The sequence below is a fragment of the Scyliorhinus torazame genome, chromosome 10 (genome assembly GCF_047496885.1).
Source record: "Scyliorhinus torazame isolate Kashiwa2021f chromosome 10, sScyTor2.1, whole genome shotgun sequence".
In the NCBI taxonomy this organism is placed as follows: domain Eukaryota; kingdom Metazoa; phylum Chordata; class Chondrichthyes; order Carcharhiniformes; family Scyliorhinidae; genus Scyliorhinus; species Scyliorhinus torazame.
Genome location: NC_092716.1, coordinates 208,001,185 through 208,025,293, shown reverse-complemented (window position 1 = coordinate 208,025,293; position 24,109 = coordinate 208,001,185). Strand labels below are relative to the sequence as shown.

At 47.5% G+C, this 24,109-nt stretch overlaps 1 protein-coding gene across 16 annotated transcripts in view; it reads right to left on the bottom strand.

Annotated features, from left to right (window-relative positions):
• Nucleotides 1–17,545: 17,545 nt before the first annotated feature.
• Nucleotides 17,546–24,109, bottom strand: part of tnnt3a (troponin T type 3a (skeletal, fast)) — an 80,309-nt gene continuing 73,745 nt past the window's right edge. For all 16 annotated transcript variants that reach the window (XM_072466318.1, XM_072466319.1, XM_072466330.1 and 13 more), the window contains one exon: nt 17,546–17,869. In XM_072466318.1, coding sequence (XP_072322419.1) covers nt 17,821–17,869 — 49 coding nt within the window. In that variant the 3' untranslated portion in view covers nt 17,546–17,820. The remainder of the gene's footprint in view (nt 17,870–24,109) is intronic.

Here is a 24,109-nt window from a genome sequence, read left to right as displayed (position 1 = left end):
GTCAGCTGCTGTAGGAGGCCACACTTCAGATACTAATAAAGCCTCAGTTTGAATTCAACTTTGTCTCCAGCCAAATTGATCGTGCCTCATACTGTAAACAGTTGCGGTCCCAGCACTTATCCCTGTGAAACCCACCAACGTGAAAAAGATGTATTCACCATAATGCATGCATGGTACCATAACCTGTGACCTATGACCTGGAAGTGGTGATATGTACTGTAACCTCGGTATGGCTCCGCCTCTGGCTCCGCCCACTCTGGGGCATATATAGGCCGGCCTCTTGTGGGCGGCATTCATCTGTACTACTGACTCTGGCTAGGCAAGTTCATGACTACTAAAGCCTTATGTTCACTCGCTCTCACTGCCTCTCTGTGGATTGAAGGTACATCAAACCCCTTATCCCTAATCACTGTTTCCTGCCCATTAGCCAATTCTCTATCCATGTCAATATACTACTCCCAACACCATGGGCTCTTATCTTCTGACTTAACCTTTTGTGAGGTACTTTATCGAAAGCCTTCTGGAAGTCCAAATTCTGGTTCCCCTCTATCCACTCTGGTTGAGACTTCCCCGAAAAACTGTAATAAATTAGTCAGACATGATTCCTCTTTCATGAAGCCGTGCTGACTCTGCTTGATTAGATTATGATTTTCCAAATGTGCTGCTATTACTCCCCTCATAATTGATTTCAACATTTTTCCAACAATAGAGATTAGGCTAATAGGCCTAAAGTTACCCACTTTATGCCGTCCTCCTTTTTTGTATAGGAGTGTCACATTGGCAGTTTTCCAATCCTGTATTTAAACAAAGAACAAAGAAAAGTACAGCACAGGAACAGGCCCTTCGGCCCTCCAAGCCCGTGCCAACCATGCTGCCCGTCTAAACTACAATCTTCTACACTTCCTGGGTCCGTATTGTTGCTCTTATTAGCCTTAGTTTTATTAGCTCTAATTCTGTCACCTTTGCTCACGAGTCGCCAGGTATCTTTCTGATACCGCCACATGGTTCAAGCTCTAGTTATGATTAATGAGACAGCACACCGCTTAGTAAGAGTAAAATCAACGGTCATTTATTATATACAGCAATCAATACTTATACAATAATCCTACTTTCTAGACTACTACCTACCACTGCAGGCCAATACTTAACTTTGGGAATGGCCCACCAGGTCAGGGAAACGAATGGCTTATCGAATTGGGTCTGGCCTGCGGGATTCAAAAAGGCTGGTACAGGTCGATGGCTAGGAGTCTCTATCGGGTAGCGATCGCTGGAGTCAAACTTACGGTTTCTTGTCAATGGTTCTTGCGAAGGTTGCGAGCAGAAGAAGGGAGAGAAGGGTCGATCTGAACTTGGCCCCTATCTTTATAGTTCCCAGGGGCTTCCCGCCTCTCGGGGCGGACCTTGACACTGGTCCCAAGTGATTGGACTTGGTCCCAATCACTGGGTTCGATATGCTCCAATAATGGGGCGATTCCTTGATCGGGGGGTGGTCGTTCACCTTTCTTAGTCTCAGCCACTGCTGGCGCCGAGAGGTCTGGATCGGCTTTCAATTGCTAATTTGTAGCAATTGTTCCCGGGGATCGCCGATTAAACTGCAGATGGCTGGGTTGAAATGCTGCTAATGGTTGCAGGTATCAATCTGGGCCGACTTCCCCAGAGCCAAATACACTGTTCTGTCTGCAGCTGTCCGTTTGTGCCCTGTTGGCTGATTTTCCCATCAGCCTTTTCGGTTAGCCATTTTACATTGGGTTTTGGCCAAATTAATCGGGAATCAGCCATTTTAGGTGGCTACAGTATCCCTCTATTCCCATCCTATTCATGTATTTGTCAAGATGCCCCTTAAATGTCACTATCGATTTCTCAAGAATCCAAGGATTTTTGGAAAATTACAACCAATGCATCCACTATCTCTGTAGCTATTTCTTTTAGGATCCTAGGATGAAAGCCATCAGGACCAGGGGACTTATCTGCCTTCAGTCCCATTAGTTTATCTAATACTTCACATCTAGTGATGGTGATGGTATTTAATTCCTCCCACATATTCTTTGGGATGTTCGAAGTATCTTCCACTGTAAAGACTTATGCAAAATATCTGTTTAACTCCTCTGCCATTTCCTTGTTCCCGATAACTATCTCCCCAGATTCATTTTCTAAGGGGCCTATGTTCACTTTGACCTCTTTCTTCCTTTTTCCATATTTAAAGAAGCTCTTATTGTCAGTTTTTATATTCTTCACAACTTTTCCCTCTTAACTTATTCTTTATTATATTTTCAGTCCTCCTTTGCTGGATTCTGACTTTATCCCAGTCATCAGGGCTAACACTGACTTGTGCCTCCTGATATGCTTTTTCTTTCAACTTAATGCTCTCCTTAACTGCCTTGGTTAGCCAAGGGTGGTTTATTCCTCTCTTAGAATCTTTCCTTATATATCCTTACTGGGATATTTTTTTGCTGAAAGTTATGAATGACCTTCCTAAATGTCTGCCACTGCTTGTTTACTGTTTTTTTCCAGAAAATATTTTATTGAGGCATTTATAATTTTAACAATTTTAAACAGCATATTTCAATAAAAACAAAACCACAAGATACCCAACAAACACCCCCGGGCACAACCTCCACCCAACATGGCTTATACAAACAGTGCCACCTTCCCCAACCACCTCCCATGCCTCCCCGTTTCCTCCCCTCCCCCCTCCAACCCCTGCTCACAGCTTAATTTTTCTCAAAGAAATTGATGAATGGCTGCCACCTCCGAGAAAATCCCTGCAATGAACCCCTCAAGGCAAATTTAATTTTTTCGAGTCTGAGAAACCCCACCATGTTGCTAACCCACACCCCAGGCTCCAAGTCCCTCCACCCTTGTAAGATCCGTCTCCGGGCCACCAGGAAGGCAAAGACCAGGCCGTCGGCCTTTCTCGCCCCCTGAGTCTTCCGACACACCAATGATAGCCACCTCTGTACTGGGACCCACCTCATTTGTAATATCTCTGACGTGACGTCAGAAAACCCCTGCCAGAAACCCCTCAGCCTTGGACATGCCCCAAACATATGGACATGGTTCGCAGGACCCCCCGCACAGTGCCCACACCTATCCTCCACCTCCTCAAAGAACCTACTCATCCGGGCCACAGTCATGTGTTCCCGGTGGACCACCTTAAACTGTTTCAGGCTGAGCCTGGCGCATGACAAGGATGCATTAACTCTCCTCAGGGCCTCCTCCCATAACCCAGCCTCCAACTCCCCACCCAGCTCCTCTTCACACTTTCACTTCACCTCCCCTATCGGGGCCCCCTCCCACTCCATCAGCTCCTTATAGACCTCTGAGACCTTCCCCCACCTACTCCTGTTCTCGACACCACTGTGGTAAACCTCTGTATTGTATTATACCTGCTGTATGTGACATGCCTGGGCTTGCCCCTGCTGGCTCCACCTGTGGCTCCTCCCCTCGGGCTCAGGTATAAAGGTGGCCAACCTCCGGCCCTGCCTTCAGTCTGGGGCCGGCTGCCAGCAGGTATCTTTAAGCTAATTAAAGCCACAGTTTCACTCTCAACTCATCTTCTGTCGTGATTGATGGTACATTAATTTAATTAGCTTAAAGTTTTAAGATGGACCAATCACTCAAACCTGATCGCCTGGAGCTGGACTCCCAGCAGCCGACGCCACTTCCACGTTCGAACACTGGCTACGCTGCTTCGAATCCTACATCAAATCCTCTGCCATCGTCGAGACCCACAAGCTGCGAATTCTCAACTCCCAGGTGAGCAGGTAAGTATACCTTATTATCAGAGACGCTGCCCCGCACGCGGATGCGATAATGCTGTTGAAAGGACAGTATGTCAGGAAAGTCAACGAGGTGTACTCTCGGCATCTCCATGCCACGAGGCGACAGCGCCCCAGAGAATCGCAAGCTGAATTTCTGCACGCATTGCGGGTACTCGGCCGGAACTGCAATTGTAAGGTGGTATCGGATGTCGAGCACGGATCGCCTACGTCGCAGGCATAAAGTCAAATTACACCCACCAGCGCCTACTAGAAAGGGGTACACTCGACCTCCATGAGACAGTACAGCTTTTGGACTCGTTAGAAGTGGCCTTCCACAACATGGATGCCTACACCTCCGACCACGCGGAACCCTCGTGGACGTCGTGGGTGCCGCCGTCACCCGACCCGGGGGCGCCGCAGGCCTGTGCCGCGCAGCAACCCGCCAATTCCAGAGCCCCAAATTGCTACTTCTGTGGCCGGGGTAAGCACCCCAGACAATGCTGCCCAGTGAGGAGCACGACATGCAATGGATACAGAAAGAAGGTCCATTTTGCTAAAGTCTGCCAGGTCCGTCCAGTTTTTAAACCCAGCAGCGCTGTGTGTAGCCCGTGGAGGCCGCCATCTTCACCGCCACTCGCCACGTGCGACCCCTGGGGGCTGCCATCTTTGAATCACCCCGCCGCCTCCTGGAACCCCTACTCACCCGATCGTAAGCTGGCCTCCGCTACCCTCGATCAGCCCGCCCACCTTCCGCAGCTCGCCTCCATCACCCTCGACCAGTCTCGACCGCATCACCTCGCCAACTCCATGATGGCCGTCCGAATCAACGGCCACGAGACGACTTGCCTTTTCGACTCCGCGAGCACAGAGAGTTTTGTTCATCCAGATACGGTATGGTGCTGCTCCCACCCAATCTTACCCGCGACCCAGAAAATCTCCCTGGCTTCTGAATCGCATACCGTGGAAGTCCGTGGGTACTGTGTTGCAACCCTTACAGTACGGGGCGTTGAGTACAAAACCCCTGCGCTGCCGTGCTACTGGGGCTCGATTTCCACTGCCATCTCAAAAGTGTTACCTTGGAGTTCAATGGACCCCTGCCCCGCCTCACCGTCTGTAGCCTCTCGACCCTTAAGGTCGCCCCACCCCCGCTCTTCGCTAACCTCACCCCGGACTGTAAGCCTGTCGGCACTAGGAGCAGACGATACAGTGCCCGGGACAAAGTTTTATCAGGTCGGAGGTCCAGCGACTCCTGCGGGAAGGGATCATAGAGGCCAGTACTAGCCCCTGGAGAGCCCAAGTAGTGGTCGTCAAGACTGGGGAGAAGCACTGGTTGGTCATTGACTACAGTCAGACTATCAACCGGTATCGCGTACCACCAGCTCCCTATCCGCCCGGAGGAGCGCCAATACATTGCCTTCGAGGCAGATGGCCGCCTCTATCACTTCCTCAGGGTCCCCTTCGGCATCACCAATGTGGTCTCGGTCTTCCAACGGGAGATGGACCGAATGGTTGACCAGTACGAGCTGCGGGCCACGTTCCCGTATCTGGATAATGTCACCATCTGCGGCCATGACCAGCAGGACCATGACGCTAACCTCCAAAAATTACTCCACACCGCCAAGCTCCTTAACCTCACGTACAATAAGGAGAAATGCGTTTTCTGCACAACCCGCCTAACCATCCTTGGCTACGTTGTGGAAAATGGAGTCCTAGGGCCCGACCCCAACTGCATGCTTCTGGAACTTCCCCTTCCCCACTGCCTCAAGGCTCTGAAGAGATGCCTGGGGTTCTTTTCCTACTATGCCCAGTGGGTCCCCAATTATGCGGACGAGGCCCGCCCACTCATTAAATCCACCCTTTTTCCCCTGATGGCTGAGGCCCGCCTGGCCTTCAATCGCATCAAAGCAGATATTGCCAAGGTCGCAATGTACGCAGTAGACAAGTCCATCCCGTTCCAGGTGGAGAGCGATGCGTCCGACTTTGCCCTGGCCGCTACCCTCAACCAGGCGGGCAGGCCCATGGCTTTCTTCTCCTGTACCCTCCAGAGCTCCGAAATTCTACACTCCTCCATCGAAAAGGAAGCCCAAGCCATTGTGGAAGCTGTGCGACATTGGAGGCATTACCTGGCCGGCAGGCGATTCACTCTCCTCACTGACCAACGGTTGGTTGCCTTCATGTTCAATAACACACAGCGGGGCAAGATCAAGAATGACAAGATCCTAAGGTGGAGGATCAAACTCTCCACCTATAATTATGTTATCTTGTATCGACCTGGGAAGCTCATGTGCCAGCGCACAAGTAGACCGACTTCGGGCCCTCCACAATGACCTCGGTCACCCAGGGGTCACCCGGTTTTTCCACTTTATCAAGGCCCGCAACCTGCCTTACTCCATCGAGGAGGTCAAGACCATGACCAGGGACTGCCAGGTCTGCGCGGAGTGCAAACCACACTTCTATCGGCAGACAGAGCACACCTGGTAAAGGCCTCCCGCCTCTTTGAGCGCCGATTTCAAAGGGCCCCTCCCCTCCACTGACCATAACGTGTACTTCCTCAACATCATTGATGAGTACTCACATTTCCCTTTCGCCATCCCATGCCCTGACATGACCTCTGCCACAGTCATCAAGGCCCTGCATGGCCTCTTCACCTTGTTCGGTTTCCCCAACTCCATCCATAGTGATCGGGGTTCCTCCTTCATGAGTGATGAGCTGCGTCAGTACCTGCTTACCAAGGGCACTGCCTCAAGCAGGACTACCAGCTACAACCCCCGGGGGAACAGACAGTTGGAGAGGGAGAATGCGACGGTTTGGAAGGCCGTCCTTCTTGCCCTATGGTCTAGAAGTCTCCCTGTCTCCCGCTGGCAGGAGGTCCTTCCCGATGCGCTCCACTCCATCCCGTCGCCCCTGTGTACCGTCACCAATGTGACCCCTCATGAGAGAATGTTTGTCTTCCCCAGGAAGTCTACCTCCGGGGTCTCGCTCCCGTCTTGGCTGACGGTCCCAGGGCCCGCCCTCCTCCGGAAGCATGCGAGGAGTTATAAGTCAGATCCCCTGGTCGATAGGGTCACTCTCCTCCATGCTAACCCCCAATATGCCTACATGGCAAACTTTGACGGGTGGGAGGACACAGTCGCCCTTCAGGATTTGGCACCCGCAGGTTCCCCAGCGACCATCACCACTACCCCCGACCCTACACCTTCTCCCTCCATTGCTACCCATGGTGCACCAGGGCCACGGCATACTCTGCTAGTCCCAGTGCATGGACACGCAGGCCTCAACACTTCATCCAACACCAGTATCCGCACCACAGCCGGGACTGCGGCGGTCACAGCGGAAAGTCAAAGCCCCCGACAGTCGCGATATATAATTCAACCCGTCCACTTCACCCCCGCCAGACTCCTTTTTAACAGGGGATGAATGTGGCAAACCACTGTATTGTATTATACCTGCTGTATGTAACATACCTGGGCTTGCCCCTGCTGGCTTCGCCTGTGGCTCCTCCCCTCGGGCTCAGGTATAAAGGTGGCCAACCTCCGGCCCTGCGTTCAGTCTGGGACCGGCTGCCAGCAGGTATCTTTAAGCTAATTAAAGCCACAGTTTCACTCTCAACTCATCTTCTGTCGTGATTGATGGTACATCAACCACCTTATCCTGTAGCCCCTGGGGCGGCAGGTATGGGAAGGTCGAAACCTGCCTCCGCACAAATTTTCTCACCTGCAGGTATCGGAACCCATTCCCCCCTGGCAATTCAAACTCCTCCTCCAGGCTCGGGGAACTCTCATCAATAAAGCGATCCCCAAATCTCTTGATCCCTGCCCGCACCCACCCCCGAAGCCCCCACTTCCAGCCCCCATGGAGCGAACCGGTGATTATCATATATCAGCGCCCACACCGAAGCCCCCTCCAAACCCATATGCTGCCTCCACTGTCCCCATACCATCAGGGCTGCCACCAACCGGGTTTGTGGAGTACCGAGCTGGTGAAAATGACAGAGGTACCGTCAATAATGCCCCCAAAACCCGTGTCCTTACATGAGGCTGCCTCCACCCATTCCTGTACCGACCCCTCCCCCACTACCCACTTCCTGACCATCGAAATATTCGTCGCTCAGTAATAGTTGATGAAATTTGGGAGGGCCAACCCCCCCCACACCCACGCTCCAGCAGCACCTTTTTCACCCCCGGGGTTTTACCCGCCCAAACAAATGCCGAGATCTTTACATCCCCCTTTTTGAAGAACACCTCGGAAATCAAGATTGGGAGACCCTGGAAAGCAAACAAAAACCTCAGGAAGACCGTCATTTTAACTGTCTGTACCCGTCCCGGCACTGACAATGGGAGTCCATGCCACCTCCAGAAACTCCCCCTCATCTGTTCTACCAGCTGCCACAAATTCAGTTTATGCAGCTGCTCCCACTCCCGCACCACCAAATAGCGAAAGCTCCCTCCCACTACCTTGAACGGCATCTCACCCAGTCTCTTCTCCTGCCACTCGCCTGGATCGCAAAGACCTCACTCTTAGCCATATTCAATTTGTATCCCGAAAACCGGCTCTATAGCCAAGGCAAACAACAGTGGGGAAAGTGGACATCACTGTCTCGTCCTCCGATGTAATCTGAATTTGTATGCATACTCGCCACCGGTGCCTGGTATAGCAACCGGACCCAATCCACAAATCCCTGCCCAAACCCAAACCGTCCCAGGACAGCCCACAAGTATTCCCACTCCATCCGATCAAAGGCCTACTCTGCGTCCATGGCCACCACCACCTCAACCTCGCGCCCCTCTGGAGGCATCATGATTACATTAAGCAACCTCCTAATGTCGGTCGCCAAATGCCGTCCCTTAACGAACCCAGTCTGGTCCTCCCCAATTACCCTGGGACGCAGTCCTCGATCCTTGTGGCTAGGATCTCCGTCAAGTTTGGCGTCCACATTTAACAGGGAGATCAGCCAGGCAGCATGGTGGCGCAGTGGTTAGTGCTGCTGCCTCACGGCGCTGAGGTCCCAGGTTCGATCCCGGCTCTGGGAGACTGTCTGTGTGGAGTTTGCACATTCTCCGCGTGTTTGCGTGGGTTTCGCCCCCACAACCCAAAGATGTGCAGGCTAGGTGGATTGGTCACGCTAAATTGCCCCTTAATTGGAAAAAATGAATTGGGTACTCAAAATTTTTTTTTTTTTAATTAAAAAACAAAACAAAACAGAGAGATCAGCCTATATAACTCACAGTTTTCCAGGTCCTTATCCCATTTTAAAATAAGGGAGATCACACTATGACAACGTCATGGGGAGCATTCCCAGCTTCTTTGCTTCTTTGAAGGCCCTTACTAACAACGGTCCCACCACCCCCGAGAACGTCTTGTAGAATTCCACCAGGTACCCGTCCGGTCCCGGGGCCTTACACGATTGCATCGCCTCCAACCCCTCTACTACTTCTACAAGCCCGAATGGGGCCCCCAAGCCCTCCACCAACTCCTCGTCCATCTTCGGGCATTCCAACCCTCCCAGAAACCTCATCCCCTCCTCGGGGGGTTCCGACTTATACAATTTACTGTAAAACTCCCGAAACACCCCATTCACCCCCACCAGGTCCAAGCCCCATGCCGTCGGGAAATCCCCAGGCATGGGTGTGCTGCCGGAATAATGGAGAATCCCGACAGCAGAGAATCCAGCCCAGATTCTTACCCACTTAACGGCCCTCTTATGGACTGAACTGATCTCTTCACACATCTTCTCTACTGAGTAGTACTACACTCCGTATGCTTCACCCAATGCCTGTGCATATTGTGTATTTAGGTATGTCCTATGTTTTTTCATGTATGGAACGATCTGTCTGGATTGTACGCAGAGCAACACTTTTCACTGTATCTCGGTACATGTGACAATAAATCAATCCAAATCAGTCTAGACCGCCAAACCTGTTAAGGCCAGTATTTTAATTGAACTGAGTGTATCATGGTTAGCCCAGACATTCTCTCATGGTCACGTGAAGTAATGATTGCATTTCAAAACCCAAAACAGAGCCTTGTGTCTGGCCCAGCCACTTCAGTGTTCAGCATCTTCTTCCTCCAACTTTTTCAATGGCCTGTCCCTCCTCTTCTTCCGAAGAGCTCTTTTAAGGGCTTAATTGAAGGGCCATACCTCTCTGGAGGGCAATGTTGTTGAGAGCAAAGCAGGTTATTAGCAAGTTCCTGCAGGAAAGTATTGCTGAATATCACCGGAACTGCTCAGGCACCTGAACCACATCTTCAGAACCCGATGGCTTCAATGTGAGCAGTCAACCGTGGTTGGAGCATCCTCTGTCTCCGGCTCTTGCAAAGGGGTGAGTAGCCATCTGCAGTGATTGTCCCTTTAAGGGCAACACAGCAGAGGAACATCACTTGGCTTGGGAACCAATTAGGACTCAGAGTGGATAATCACCCCAGCGTATGGAATCCTCTCTTAGGTAGAAGACATCAAGAAGATAGATAGGGACTGGAGAAGCCAGTGGGCTGCTCTGGAACAGTTGGGAGGCATATGGGCTCTCTGCAGTTCTTCTTATTAATAAATACCTTTTGTCTTTCTGAAGAAGTCTGTGAGCATGCATTATTACATTTAGCGATGAGGATGGGATGGATTATTATTTTTGTAAGAATGTTTTTATTAAGGATTTTTTGCAATATACAGAACAAAGGTAAGCTTCGCCATACATTGAAAACAAAAGAAAAATGTATATACCCCGGTCGACTTCTGTTATTTACATTGATTATCTTACATTAGTTACAATGGTTAAAGCTTCTTGTTTTTAATTTTCCAGTGGGCGTTTGGGTTTGATTGGGCCCCTGCTCACCTTTCCCCCCTTTCTTCCTGACCCCCCTCCCCCTTTAACCATCTGGCATGCCTTCTTCCCTCGTCTGCTCTGCTCTTATGTGTTGTTCCAGTTGGGTTGGTGTGATGTTGTGTATTTTGTTCTTTACTGGTCCTGTTTGGGTTCCATGCCTCCTTATTTCCCCCCTCCCTCTCCCCTCTCCACCCCCCACCCTCTCATTATTCTACTGTGGCTACCCTCTCCCTTCCTTTATTGGCTGTTGGCTAAAAACAGGTCTTGGACTAACTGAGTGAATGGCTCCCAGGTTTTGTGGAAGCCGTCTTCCCACCCCCAGATGGCAAATTTAATTTTCTCCATCTGGAGAAATTCCGATAAGTCGGACAGCCAGTCTGCAGCTTTGGGTGGTGCTGCTGATCACAAGCCGAGCAGGGTTCTCCGGTGGGCGATTAGGGAGGCAAAGGCAAGGGCATCGGCCCTCCTTCCCACGAAGAGATCTGGCTATTCTGATACCCCAAAGACTGCCACTTTTGGACAAGGCTCCACACCTTCCCCACCACCTTGGACATTGCCTCAAAGAAGGCTGTCCAAAACCCAACTGGGGTGTCGTGTTGGGTGTTCCAATATACAAACGAACCAACACGGTTGTAGATGGTACAACTCTGTTTTATTATTCTGTATAATAACAACTGTTAACTTCTGGCTGTGGTTCGTACGTCACCAGTTAACCTATGGACCCAGCCCTAGCACTATCTTAGAGAGTCACTTAGCACATGGTGTATGTCTGAGTGGCACGCTGTGAGCTCTGTGCTCTGAGCTATCTCCTGGTGGAATGAGCGGGAACTGTGGTGTTCCCTGTTTTATAGTGCGTGTGCTCTCACTGGTGATTGGCTGTGATGTTGCGTGTGTGTTGATTGGTCCGTCAACCTGTCCATCAGTGTATGTGTGTGATTGCACCATGATATGTTAATATGGATATCATGACATGGGGCAAGACCAGAACATGTGGACGTAGTTGGCCGAGCCTCTTTGGCACCGTTTGCATTTGTCCTCTGTTATGGGCCAGGGTTTAGAGAACCCCAAAATGTATCATGGAGTTCACCTGACCCACATCTTTTCATAGATTGTGGTATGGGGAGCACACAACCCACTCTACAGGTGTGGTACAGCAGAAATCGAAAAGTATTTTTTTAAAGCAAAACAATGTTTATTCTATGAACTCAAGTTAACCTTTTTAAAACATACAGTGAACATCTTAGCAACCATCAATTCAAATACAATCCCCAAAGAATAAAACACTAAGTAATCCTTAATAAATTCCCAAACAACATCCTGAAGACAAAAGACCCTTTGAACACAGAGATCAGGTTTAAATTCTCTAATGAGAGCAGTTATCCCTTTGAAATCTCCCAAATGAACACTCTTTAGCTTGTAGACAGATCCATGCACATCTGCTGGCTTTCACTGCAGCTCTTCTCTCTGAAAACAAAACTAAAAACTCACTCTATAGCAGCCTGCTCAAAAACAAAAGTAAAGCAGACAGACAGCCCAGCTCCACCCACTCTGACATCACTGCAGTAATAAACACCCATTTCATAAAGGTACACCCACTACAGTTATTCTATAAAAAACACCAATTTCTTAAAGGTACTCTCACATGACACCCCCACCTCCAGGAAGTACCTGCTCATTCGGATTCTGTAAGTGAGCTCTGTGTACCACTGTCTGCTGCATTAGGCTTAGCCTTGCGCAAGTGGAGGTGGTGTTGACCCTGTGCAGTGCTTTGCTCCAGAGTCCCGGATGGGATGGATTATGACACAGCCTTTGTTCCGAATCCTGTGAGTTTGGGCCAATAGACCTATTTGAGGTGTTGTGATATTGCCAGACTTTGAGGGTCGACGTGGAATGAGCCTAAGTACCAGAGACAGAGTACCATGACCATTCCTTCACCCGTGACAGACCAAGATTGTGAAAGAACTGTCAAGGCATAAAACTTTATTGTATTGTGGTGATATGTGCCTGTATGCATTATAATTTAAGACGCTTGGCAGAGAAAGGGTCAACATGGGACTGGACAGTGGCACTGTTCACAGAGTGAAGTACAAAGTCACATGGTCAGGGAATAGTCTAGGACAGAATTCGGTAAACAGCAGATGTTCATGCAAGACTATTTTTGGAACTGTACATAGTTAAAGCCTACCAATAAAAGTGTTTATGTCTAAACAGACAACTCTCAATGTCTTAATGATGAGCCTTCACTACTGCAACAATTAAAAAAACATATCAAGGACATAATGTGACATGGTGTCATAATATGAAACTTGGCAGTGAATCAAGTTAGATCCCCAGAATTATTGTCTCTGTGACTGGACTCCTGTTGTACCCCGTAGCCCTGGAAGTACGGATCATTCATAAGCATGTGGATCACATGAGAAGTAGAGGGACGCTCCAGCAGTCTGTGTTGCCATCACAGATATTTTTCAAACCTGTAAGCAAAGTACCTGATCAACCTGTTACAGACATAAGTGATGTCCCCGTGGAAGCAAGTAGTAATGAACTGCCTGTGCCAGGTAGCTGTTATTATAGTTCGTGTTAATGCCGATCCTGTGGACGCATCTCAGTCTACAGAATTACGCTGCTCTATAAGAAACAGAAAAAACACTCAAAGACTCTATTTATAAATGTCCAACTCATGTGTATTACGTTTAGTTAGAGTTTAGGACTGAGTAGCTTAGTTATTTAATAGTGTATAAAGGAGTTACAAGGGAGGGATGTGGTGATTGTCCCTTTAAGGGCAACACAGCAGAGGAGGGCCACCTGGCTTGGGGATCAACTGGGACTGAGAGTCGGTAATCGCCCCAAGGGTGGATTCCTCTCTTAGGCAGAAGACATCTAAAAGACAAGTTGGAACCAAGGCCACCGGGGCAGGGCTGTTCTAGGGCAGCCAGTGGGTTGCTGGCCTCTGTACAGTTTTTCTCATTAATAAATACCTATTGTGTTCCTAAAGAAGTCTGTGAGCGTGTATCATTACACCATCTCTTCAAGGCAACCCTTGTCTCCTAGAACCATCCATGTAGTTTGGGAGCTGCCAGAGGGTGGGTGGTGGGTGGTGTTGTGCGGGTAGATGGCTGAAGGATAAAGGACTCAAGGCAGCTGTCAGGAAAGCTAGCACAGGCATGGAAGAAGTTATTGTCGTGGTTGTAGACCAGCTGAACGCTGAGGGAGTGGAAGCGCTTCCTGCTGATAAATCTGATTTGGCCCCTCACTGGATGCCTTAAAGCCACTGATGACCTCTACCTGGGGGAATCCAGCCTTAGCAGTGAAGCTCACTGCCCTCTCTCCCTGTGAAGCCACGTCTGTCTGGAATTGAATGTACTGTCCAGCTCTCACAAATAGGGCATCAATAACCAGCGTGAAGCAGAAATGTACAGGCATTTGCAAGATGTCACCAAGGCCCACAGCTGTTTCTTGGAAGGAGCCAGAGGCAAAGAAGTCCACAATCATAGTGACTGGCAGCTACTGGCAGGGCACGGTGAGGAATGGTGTTGGCGACCTGATATATTCATTCCCTCACCCGCCTGCATTCCTGCCCCTGGCAGTACCTGTAAATTCAGCTCGCTAAATTTCTTCCTCTCTCCACAGGTGCTGCCTGAGTATTTTCAGGATTTTTTTTTTAATTTAAGATTTTCAGCATTGACATTATTATGCCTTTTTGTATATTGCTCCAAGTTTGCCAAATGATCCACTCCTAACCTATTAACTGAGTTGTTCTTGCCACAGATGCTTGCTGGTGCACTGTTTCTGATGGTTTCTGATTACTCTTACATACAGTGCCACCACTAAGGCCACATACAGTAAAAGTTCTATTATTCAGCATCACGGGGAAAGGGTGGTGGGGATTCACAAAAAAGTTGGTTACCTAAGTGTTCCACATTCTTAACCAATCACAAAGCTCCCAGGTGATTGCATGTTCATACGGGTCTTGACGTCTCGTGAGAGGCTTGGGAGCATGTTAATCTATTGAAGCAGAGCTGAGGGAACATGGTGCTGCAGAACAAGGGGAGGCCACGGATAACATTGACATTCTTTAATGGTTGCGTTAGACTAGGACTGATGGGGAACAAGTGTTAGCACCAGCTTTTGAGGGACGAGAGACATCGCCAGTCCAAAAAAAAAGACATTTCTTTGTAGAGTTGGTAGATCACTGAACAACACAAAGTTTACTGTATTTCCAGTTCTGTGACATTGCTGAACATCACCCGATCCCAGGTCACCTGCTGATAGCCTCGTCCATGTCTTTATTAGTTCTATTCCAATGCACTCCCGGTTAGTCTCCCATCTTTCATCCTCCATACACTTAAGCTCAACCATCTTGGCCTGCTCTCCCCTCATCATACCATAAGATACTGTGGGTAAAGAATTGAAAACATCTAACACTGACACAGTAAAGGGTGCTTCTCTGAGATGAGGAATTAAGGCACACTGAACTGACAAGTCAGGGAAATGTGGTATATCTGACCTGGAAGTAATGTTAGTGCTGTTAGGTTAATTGGACATTCTGAATTCTCCCTCAGTGTACCCAAACAAGCAACCGGAATGTGGCGACCAGGGGCTTTTCACAGTAACTTAATTGCAGTTTTTTTTTTTCATAGATTATCATAGAATTTACAGTGCTGAAGGAGGCCATTCGGCCCATCGGGTCTGCACCGGCTCTTGGAAAGAGCACCCTACCCAAGGTCAACACCTCCACCCTATCCCCACAACCCAGTAACCCCACACAACACCAAGGGCAATTTTGGACACTAAGGGCAATTTATCATGGCCAATCCACCTAACCTGCACATCTTTGGACTGTGGGAGGAAACCGGAGCACCCGGAGGAAACCCACGCACACACGGGGAGGATGCGCAGACTCCGCACAGACAGTGACCCAAGCCGGAATCGAACCTGGGACCCTGGAGCTGTGAAGCAATTGTGCTACCCACAAGGCTACCGTGCTGCCCTGTTAATGTAAGCTTACTTGTGACAATAAAGATTATTATTATTATTATGTGCTTGGTGGTGTTGGTTAAGGCAGGCCTTTTCAAAGTCGGGGTCGCAACCCGTGGGTGGATCGCGGGCGGGTGTTGGGAGGGTCGCGGAGTCATCCGTCGCGGCACTCCCGATTGCGCAAATCCACGTGCAACAGTCGCAGCAGCCAGCTTTTAACAATGCCGGCTGCAAGCGGCCGTCAAAAAGGCTGCGACTATATTAAAAATATGCGGGCACGCATGTGAAGTGCGGCCGCATTTTTTAAATATAGTCGCGGCCTTTTTGAAGGCCGCTCGCAGCCAGCATTGTTAAAAGCCGGCCTCTGCGCACGAAATTGCGCAAATGGGAGCGCAGCGACGGATGGAGAGGCTTAAAGGAAGTGAGAGACACAGAGAGAGAGAGAAAGAGGCAGAGTGGTTTAAGGAACATTTTCCAGAGTTTAAGGCAATAGCAACCAACAGTTCAGCCGCCAATTGTGGAGCAAAGGAAATAATGCACAAGAGGCCAGAATTGGGAATACAACAAAAGGTTAAAAGCCGGCGGCTGTGGCTGTTGCCCGCAAATTTGCGCAATCGAAGATGCAGAAGATTTAAAAAAGAATTCTATGTAATCTTCCTGCCTGAAGGGAGACCGAGAGCAGGTCACACCCCCCCGAACATCATCATCACATGCTTTTGCCGCAATTGCGATGCCTCCATTTTCTCAGCAGCAAACAAGTTAGAGAAAATGGTGGGTCGTGAAGGTCGGCCGGTGTGAGTCGCAACGGTCGGCCGTGAATCCCGGCAGGCGTGGGTCACGGAGGTCGGCCGGCGTGGGTAGCGAAGGTCGGCCAGCATGGGCCACGAAGGTCAACCGGCATGCGTCACAAAGGTCGGCCGGCGTAGGTCCCGAAGGTTGGCTGGTTGGTAAAAATGGGTGCCCGGAAAAAAGGTTTGAAAAACACTGGGTTAAGGTATAAATAATTGCTGCACTGACCAACACATGCCACTAGATGGAGCTAGCCCACCCTAAAAGCACTGTTTATTGAGGTGAGTATTGTAGAAGAACGGTAATTTTAAAAAAGAATTTAATTTCATTGTAATTCTTTTATATTTAATGATGTATTTTATTTCGCAAGTTAATTCAGCTAAGAATGCACAGTGCTCACATATATTGTACAGTATTTGAACTTGTAGATTTTTTTTTCCAGGTGAAAAATGGTCAAAGGAACCTAACTCTGGCTTTAACATTGATTTCTATGGGAACCTGTGATTCACTTAAAGTGATTTGACTTATTGTCCCAATTTCCAGGAACGCAGCCACAACTTTAACCAAGGATTTACTGTCCACTGATACATAATCTTAGATTATGTCCATAAATCTCCAGACTAGAGTACAATCTCCAACATTCTGGCACAGAGGTGAGAGTATGATCAGCCAAGGCTGGACACTTGTATCCCTATATGTGTTATACCATTTTTAACACATTATAGATACATATTTAGACACATAAATAAGAAAATAAACCAAATAAAAAAGCCAATTTGGCCCAACTAGTTGGTCTCTACCCCTCTCACAGATCTTCTCCTATTCCAGCTCCCTCTTCTCAACCTTTCAACATATCTTTCATCCCCATCTCCTCATGTACTCAGCCATTTTCGTTTTTGAAAGGATTTAAATTATTTGCCTTCACTGCTTCCTCTGGCCGTAAGTTTCACATTTTAACCACTCTCTGAGTGTGGACATTTCTTATTTCCTTGCTGGATTTAGTAGTAACTATCCTGTACTTAAAGATTTTCCAAAAGTGAAAGCATTCTTTCTAAATCTACCCTGTCCAAACGCCAGCCATTTTAAAGACTTCCATCCCCTCCTCTAAATCTTCTCCTTTTTAGATTAATGTGTTCAATCTTTCCAAACGCTGTGGTCATTATCACTATGAGACATGGACAAATATTAAAATAGGAAAGAAAATTAATTAGATGCCATGCTTTATTTACAAAATACAAGAATGTTAAGACAGTTGTTTGTAATAGAGGAGGATAGGCATTATATTAACACAGTAAATAAAGGGGATAATTGTCATGGATCCAATGTGCAACGCAGAATGAGATAGCTCAGTGGATTGTTTCTAAGCCTTGGACCTAATAGTGCTAGATTGTTTGCCACTTGAAATATGCCGAGTAAGAATCCAGGTTCGGGTCAATGCAGTCAGGTCATGCTGCAGTGGTGATTTCTGCTTCAACCGCTTACTTCCAGCGGCCACCGTACTTGCCCTTGCCAGCACCCTTCTTGCTGCTGCAGATCACAAGCAAAAAAAGAAAAGATTGTCAACCCCTATTTTTTAACATTCAACATTGAGCCTCTCTTGTGTGCCAAACTGAACTAGTTTTGGATGCAAGCCCAACTAAATAAGGAGCTCCACGGTTCTTTATGGATTTTATGGCTGACATTATCAGCCAGTTGGAAGATGAACGGGAATAGGTAGGAGGACCTTTGCCGTGCCTGTCGCAAGAACTCTTCAGCAATCCACTGATACGCAGCATCCTTGTTGGAGGCAACCAGAAGGGGGTAATCTCTCCCCGGCTTTGTCCACACACTAGTAGCCCTGGAGAAGGAGCACAAAGCCTTCTGCGACTGGGCACTGCAGTTTCTGGTGGATAGGGAACATTTTACTATTTTAACGTACAAGTTGCCTTCACTTTTGTTCAAATATTTTGTCATCTGTGCCACACTAAAAAGAGGACACTTTTTGTTAGCATTTTAGTTTGGTGACACTGGAGCAACCAGTGTCTCCTTATCATTTTAATTACCATGTGGTCCATCTAATGGTCTAGAGAAGGGCTAACAAAAACGTTCATCACTAGAGAGTGAACGCATCTGTTCGGCAACCCCAGGACATTTACTGACGGCTGACCAATTATTTCTTATCACAGAAATCTTTACAGTAACTACCAAGCTTTTGGTCCATCAATGGCAGATGATTTAAGTTTAAACATTCCCACACAACTGGGGTTAATAATGATGTGGCCGGGACGCAAGTATAAGTGGTCAATATCAGATCAGTCACCCTTTATACATCTCTCTCGATTTTCATTTCCACTGACGTCAATAGAATCATGGAGATTTTGAGGGACTTTGGTTGGTTTTCTGGGTATAAATTGAACATTAGGAAGGCATGGTGAAAAAGGGGGAAAATCTGTATAGACTTGTTGGGAAGTATGTTTCCCGGGGTGTTTATTTGCTGTAACCTGTCTTAATACATGTTTGTAATAAAATATATTTTTTTAAAAAGGAAGGGAAAAGTGTTCCCGATTATTGTTAGAGGGCTGGAGAGAAGGTTAGGGGAGTTGCCGTTCTGGGTGGTGGGAGCGGGTTTTCGGTATCTAGGGATTCAGATAGCGTGGAGTTGGGCGCCGCTACATAAATTGAACTCGGCACGGAAGGTGGAGGGAATGAAGGTCGATTTCGAGAGGTGGAATGTGCTGCAGTTGTCACTGGCTGGGCATGTGCAGATGATTAAAATGAGGGTGCTGCCCAGGTTCTTGTTCGTGTTCCGGAGCCTCCACATCTTTGTCCCTAAGTCCTTTTTTAGGAAGGTAAACAAGATCATTTTGAGGGTTGTTTGGGCGAAGAAGACCCTGCAGCTGAGGGGGATGTTTTTGGAGAGGGTGTGGCATTGTCGAGCTTGATGAATTATTGTTGCGTGGTGAACATCACAACGGTGAGGAAATGGGCAGTGGAGGAGGGGTCGGTGTGGGGCAGCTGGAGACGGCACTTCCAAGGGGACGAGTTTGAGGGCACTGTTGGCGCCCCATCCATTCTCGCTGGCCCGGTTTTAGCGTTGCGGGTGTTGAACCAGTGCAGGAAACATGTCGGGTTAAAGGGCATGTTGTTGTGGGCGCCAATATATGACAATCACAGGTTTTTGCTGGCTAGGCTGGATGCGAGGTTCCAGGGATGGCGACAGGTGGGGTTAGAGTACTTTAGGGACTTGCATAGGGCCCACATGATGGTTGCGAGGGTGAGCCATTTTTTTGCAGGGTTGGAGGATAGGTATGGATGGTGTGAAGTGGGGGGGGGTTGGAAACTGCGTATTACACCCACGTGTTCTGGGTATGTCCGAGGTTGAGGGGGCTATGGCAGGGGTTGTCGGATGTGATGTCCAAAATTCTGGGTGTGGGGGTGGCCCCGAGTCTGGAGTTGGCATTTTTTGGCGTGTCGGAAGATCCGGGAGTCCAGATAGGGAGGGAGGCTGATGTATTGGCCTTTGCCTCCCTGATAGCCCGGAGTGGATCTTATTATGCTGGCGGGACTCCGGACTGCCAAAGCTGGGGGTGTGGGTGAGTGACCTGGCAGAATTCCTGCGTTTGGAGAAGACCAAGTTCGCCTTGTGGGGATCGGAGAAGGGGTTCACCCGAAGAGGGAAACTGTTCAGTGATTTCTTTATCAGGGGTCAGTGGAGTGGCGGGAGTGTGGAGGGGCTTGGGGGGGGGGAGGGGAGAGAAAATTAGGAAGGCGGGGTGGTGGTATCGGGATATGTTGGGGACCTGTAGTTTCTGTTCATGTTTGGTCTTCTAGAATTTTCATGCATATATGTAAAATTTCTTTAAGAAAAATGAAAACATATTTATATTTAAAATTGGGAGAGATGTTTACAGAGCAGTTGAATTTCTATCAACCCTTTTACACAGTTCCCCAAAGTTTCTTTTAAAATTTAGAGTACCCAATTCTTTTTTTCCAATTAAGGGACAATTTAGCGTGGCCAATCCACCTACCAGCACATCTTTGGGTTGTGGGGGCGAAACCAACGCAAACACGGGGAGAATGTACAAACTCCACACGGAGAGTGACCCAGAGCCGGGATCGAACCTGGGTCCTCGGCGCCGTGAGGCAGCAGTGTTAACCATTGTGCACTGTGCTGCCCGTTCCCCAAAGTTAAAAATACTCCCAATTTCTTTAGTCAGGAATAAATGAGGCGGTAATTTCTTCTGGCCTGGACACTGCCATTTTGTACTTATTCAAAAGAAGGTGAAATAAATGGTGATTTTCTTTTTTACACCTCCCTCATGACTAGTAGGGGCAGTAGGCGCAGCACGGTAGCATTGAGGATAGCACAATTGCTTCACAGCTCCAGGGTCCCAGGTTCGATTCCGGCTTGGGTCACTGTCTGTGCGGAGTGTGCACATCCTCCCCGTGTCTGCGTGGGCTTCCTCCGGGTGCTCCGGTTTCCTCCCACAGTCCAAAGATGTGCAGGTTAGGTGGATTGGCCATGATAAATTGCCTTTAATGTCCAAGGTTGACCTTGGTGTTGGGTGGGGTTACTGGGTTATGGGGATAGGGTGGAGGTTTTGACCTTGGGCGGGGTGCTCTTTCCAAGAGCCGGTGCAGACTCGATGGGCCGAATGGCCTCCTTCTGCACTGTAAATTCTATGATAATCTATGATAGTGAAACTTGTGTATGTTTTGCAGATATACTTGGTTGTAATAATAGCACCCTGACTGCCAGGCAATAAGCTGGCGTCACCACCTTACCTCTTTACTTCTCTCTTATGGTCAGAATTATGCCGATTTTCTTCAGTTATTTGTTTGCTCACCACCCTGGCTTATCTTGCAGCTGATCCAGGTGGCAGTGCTTAGCATGACTAGTTCACCCAGATAAAAATTCACCCTGTTGGCCCATTGAGCTGTACCATCGGGGTGACAGGATGTGGTTTAACGCACACAACTACCAAATCAAATTTTGATTTTAGACCAGTGGCTTTGGAAATAATTGCTCTGGGGCAGAAGGAATGGTGGTAGGGGGTGGAACAAAGGAAAGTCAGAGGCTACAGATGCTAAAAGGGCTTTATTGTGAGGTCAGATTGCAAAAGCAGGTTTGTATTCTCCTAGGTAGTAACGATTAACGGGTAATCTAATTAAAGTGTTTAAAGGTGATTGAAGGAGTTGATAGAATGGATAACCATTCCTTTTGTGGTGAAGTGCCAAACAAGAGACCCATCCTTTAGAGCTCGGCCATTTAGGGATAGACACAAAGGAGTGTGCAAATCTAGAACTCTCCCTCACAAAAATCTGTTGCGGCTAGGTCAATTGAAAATTTCAAAACTGCAATTTACTATTATTTGTCAGGAAAGGGCATCAAGGGTTGCAGAATCAAGACCGTTAGATGAACTTAAGTTATAGATGAGCTGTGATCTGTCCTGAATGGAGAACAGGCTCAAGAGGCAAGAATGGCCTACTCCTGTTTCTAAATACATTGAAGTCCATGTCACTCCAGGAATTTACCTTGTGTATCTTGGAAGAAAGCATGATGGCAGAGATGAGGGAAGTTGCTCCCTCACAGCCTGCCCTTTGTCCTGGCATAGTGTTGGCAGTATTTGAAAGACAGATCATTAATAATAAAAGGAAATTCATCACAATGATCGGGCTTGACCACAGTGAAACGCGTATCGTGCATCCTTTTTCATTTAACTTACCCGAATAACCCGAGGCTTCAATATTCTTTCCAAGCCTTTGCAAGCCTTATTTTCAAATATTTGCATGTTATTTTTTGTGCTTGAAATGTAGTAGTTAGCATGCCAGCACAGTTATGTGCTTGGAGAAGAGAGACGTGCTTTACGTACCATTCTGCAGCCTTGGCAGTCTTTAATGTAGATTAACAAATTACTTACATTGAGTACCAGGTGAGTTTGGCTTAAAGCCCATCTCCTGAGTGTTGTAAAAAAACGTAATGGAATGAAATGTAAAAGTGACTGTTACCGAGGAGGACCTTACTTTAAGACTTGGTCCTGGTTCATCACAGGAATTTTCCCAATAAGTGATGTTCTTTTAACTTAGTTGAGATTCTGATGATCCTATTAAGACTGGTTTACAGCACAATTGAAATGTCCTTGTGGAAATACTTCACGTAATTCAAAATAAACAAAAGCAAGATCATCTTTTCTTAAATTTACTCAAATAACTTATTAAGAAAGGATTTATCTGTGTAAGGTCCAATTCAATCCATTTCCCAATATTTGGTCCCTGATGGGAATCAAGGGCTATTTATTCAAACATTGGAATTCACTGATCTGTAAACAATCCTGGAGGGTCTGTCATCCAGGTCATGTTTGTAAAAGATTCCTCAAAAATATCCCCATTGTGTGACAACTGTTAAGATCCTTTAACCAAATCTGTGGGTGCAGGTTATAATCCATGATGCATCAATCACACAATGTGAACACAGAGAAGATGCCATGTAGCTGAACAAACAGTAGAAGTACGTGAACAAATTAAAGAATTCTGGCACAAACATTGTGAATAACTTAAAATAGGAGAATGTTCAAAGTGTGTTATCAATAACAGGGCCCACAAAGAAGACTTGATTTTAACTTGGTACAATCTGCAGCTTTGTGACACACCAATACCCTAACCCTTGTTACACTTAAAAACAATTTTTGGCTGGTGGGAGCTCCAGGACAACTGTTTCATCAAGAAGACTTGCACAACTCCACAGTCTGCGATATTCAAGTGGTTTACAGCTGTCATTGGAGAGGGCGCTGTAGCCTGGCCATCATTTTAACATTTAATCTTTGTTCTGAAGAAAAATATTTAGGTTAAATTAAATCAATTTTTAAGGGTGGTATGCACTGGTAGATATTAAAGACTACTCTGCACTATAGAATCATAGAATTTACAGTGCAGAAGGAGGCCATTCAGCCCATCGAGTCTGCACCGGCTCTTGGAAAGAGCACCCCACTCAAGGGCCACACCTCCACCCTATCCCAGTAACCCCACCCAACACTAAGGGCAATTTTGGACACTATGGGCAATTTAGCATGGCCAATCCACCTAACCCGCACATCTTTGGACTGCGGGAGGAAACCGGAGCACCCGGAGGAAACCCACGCACACACGGGGAGGATGTGCAGACTCCGCACAGACAGTGACCCAAGCCGGAATCGAACCTGGGACCCTGGAGCTGTGAAGCATTTGTGCTATCCACAATGCTACCGTGCTGCCCCAATATAGTATTTAAGAAATCAAAGATCAATGTTGTGACTCAATTAGTACAGAATTACTGAGCCTGACACAAGAATGGGCTCTTCATGCAACAACTATTTGGGGTTATCAGATCTCACTCTGAAACAAAAATTCCAATCAATGTTTCATTCTTTGATTGTAACAAAAGTACAAGTAATGCTGTGGGATTTCTTCTTCCCCTTTTTCATGAGCAGTTTTCTTTTAAGAAATAAATTCAATCCAGTTATAGTAAACTAAAAACAAGTGCATTCATTGAACATCTATATGTGCAACTTTCATTCTGTGATCACAGTGGAGAAAGGTCTAAAGAAATACGTATGGGATTTATTCACAATGCTCTGTGCCATGGTTTGTCAGGTCCCATAAAGACAACATGAAATTAGACAGTGCATACTCAGCATAAGTTAAGAGGATACCCAATGGAGGAAATCAGGGTACTTGATGAAATGGAAGAGGGATTAGACAGAAAGGAACATATTAGCACATCGTAAATTTATCAATATGGGACTTAAAGTA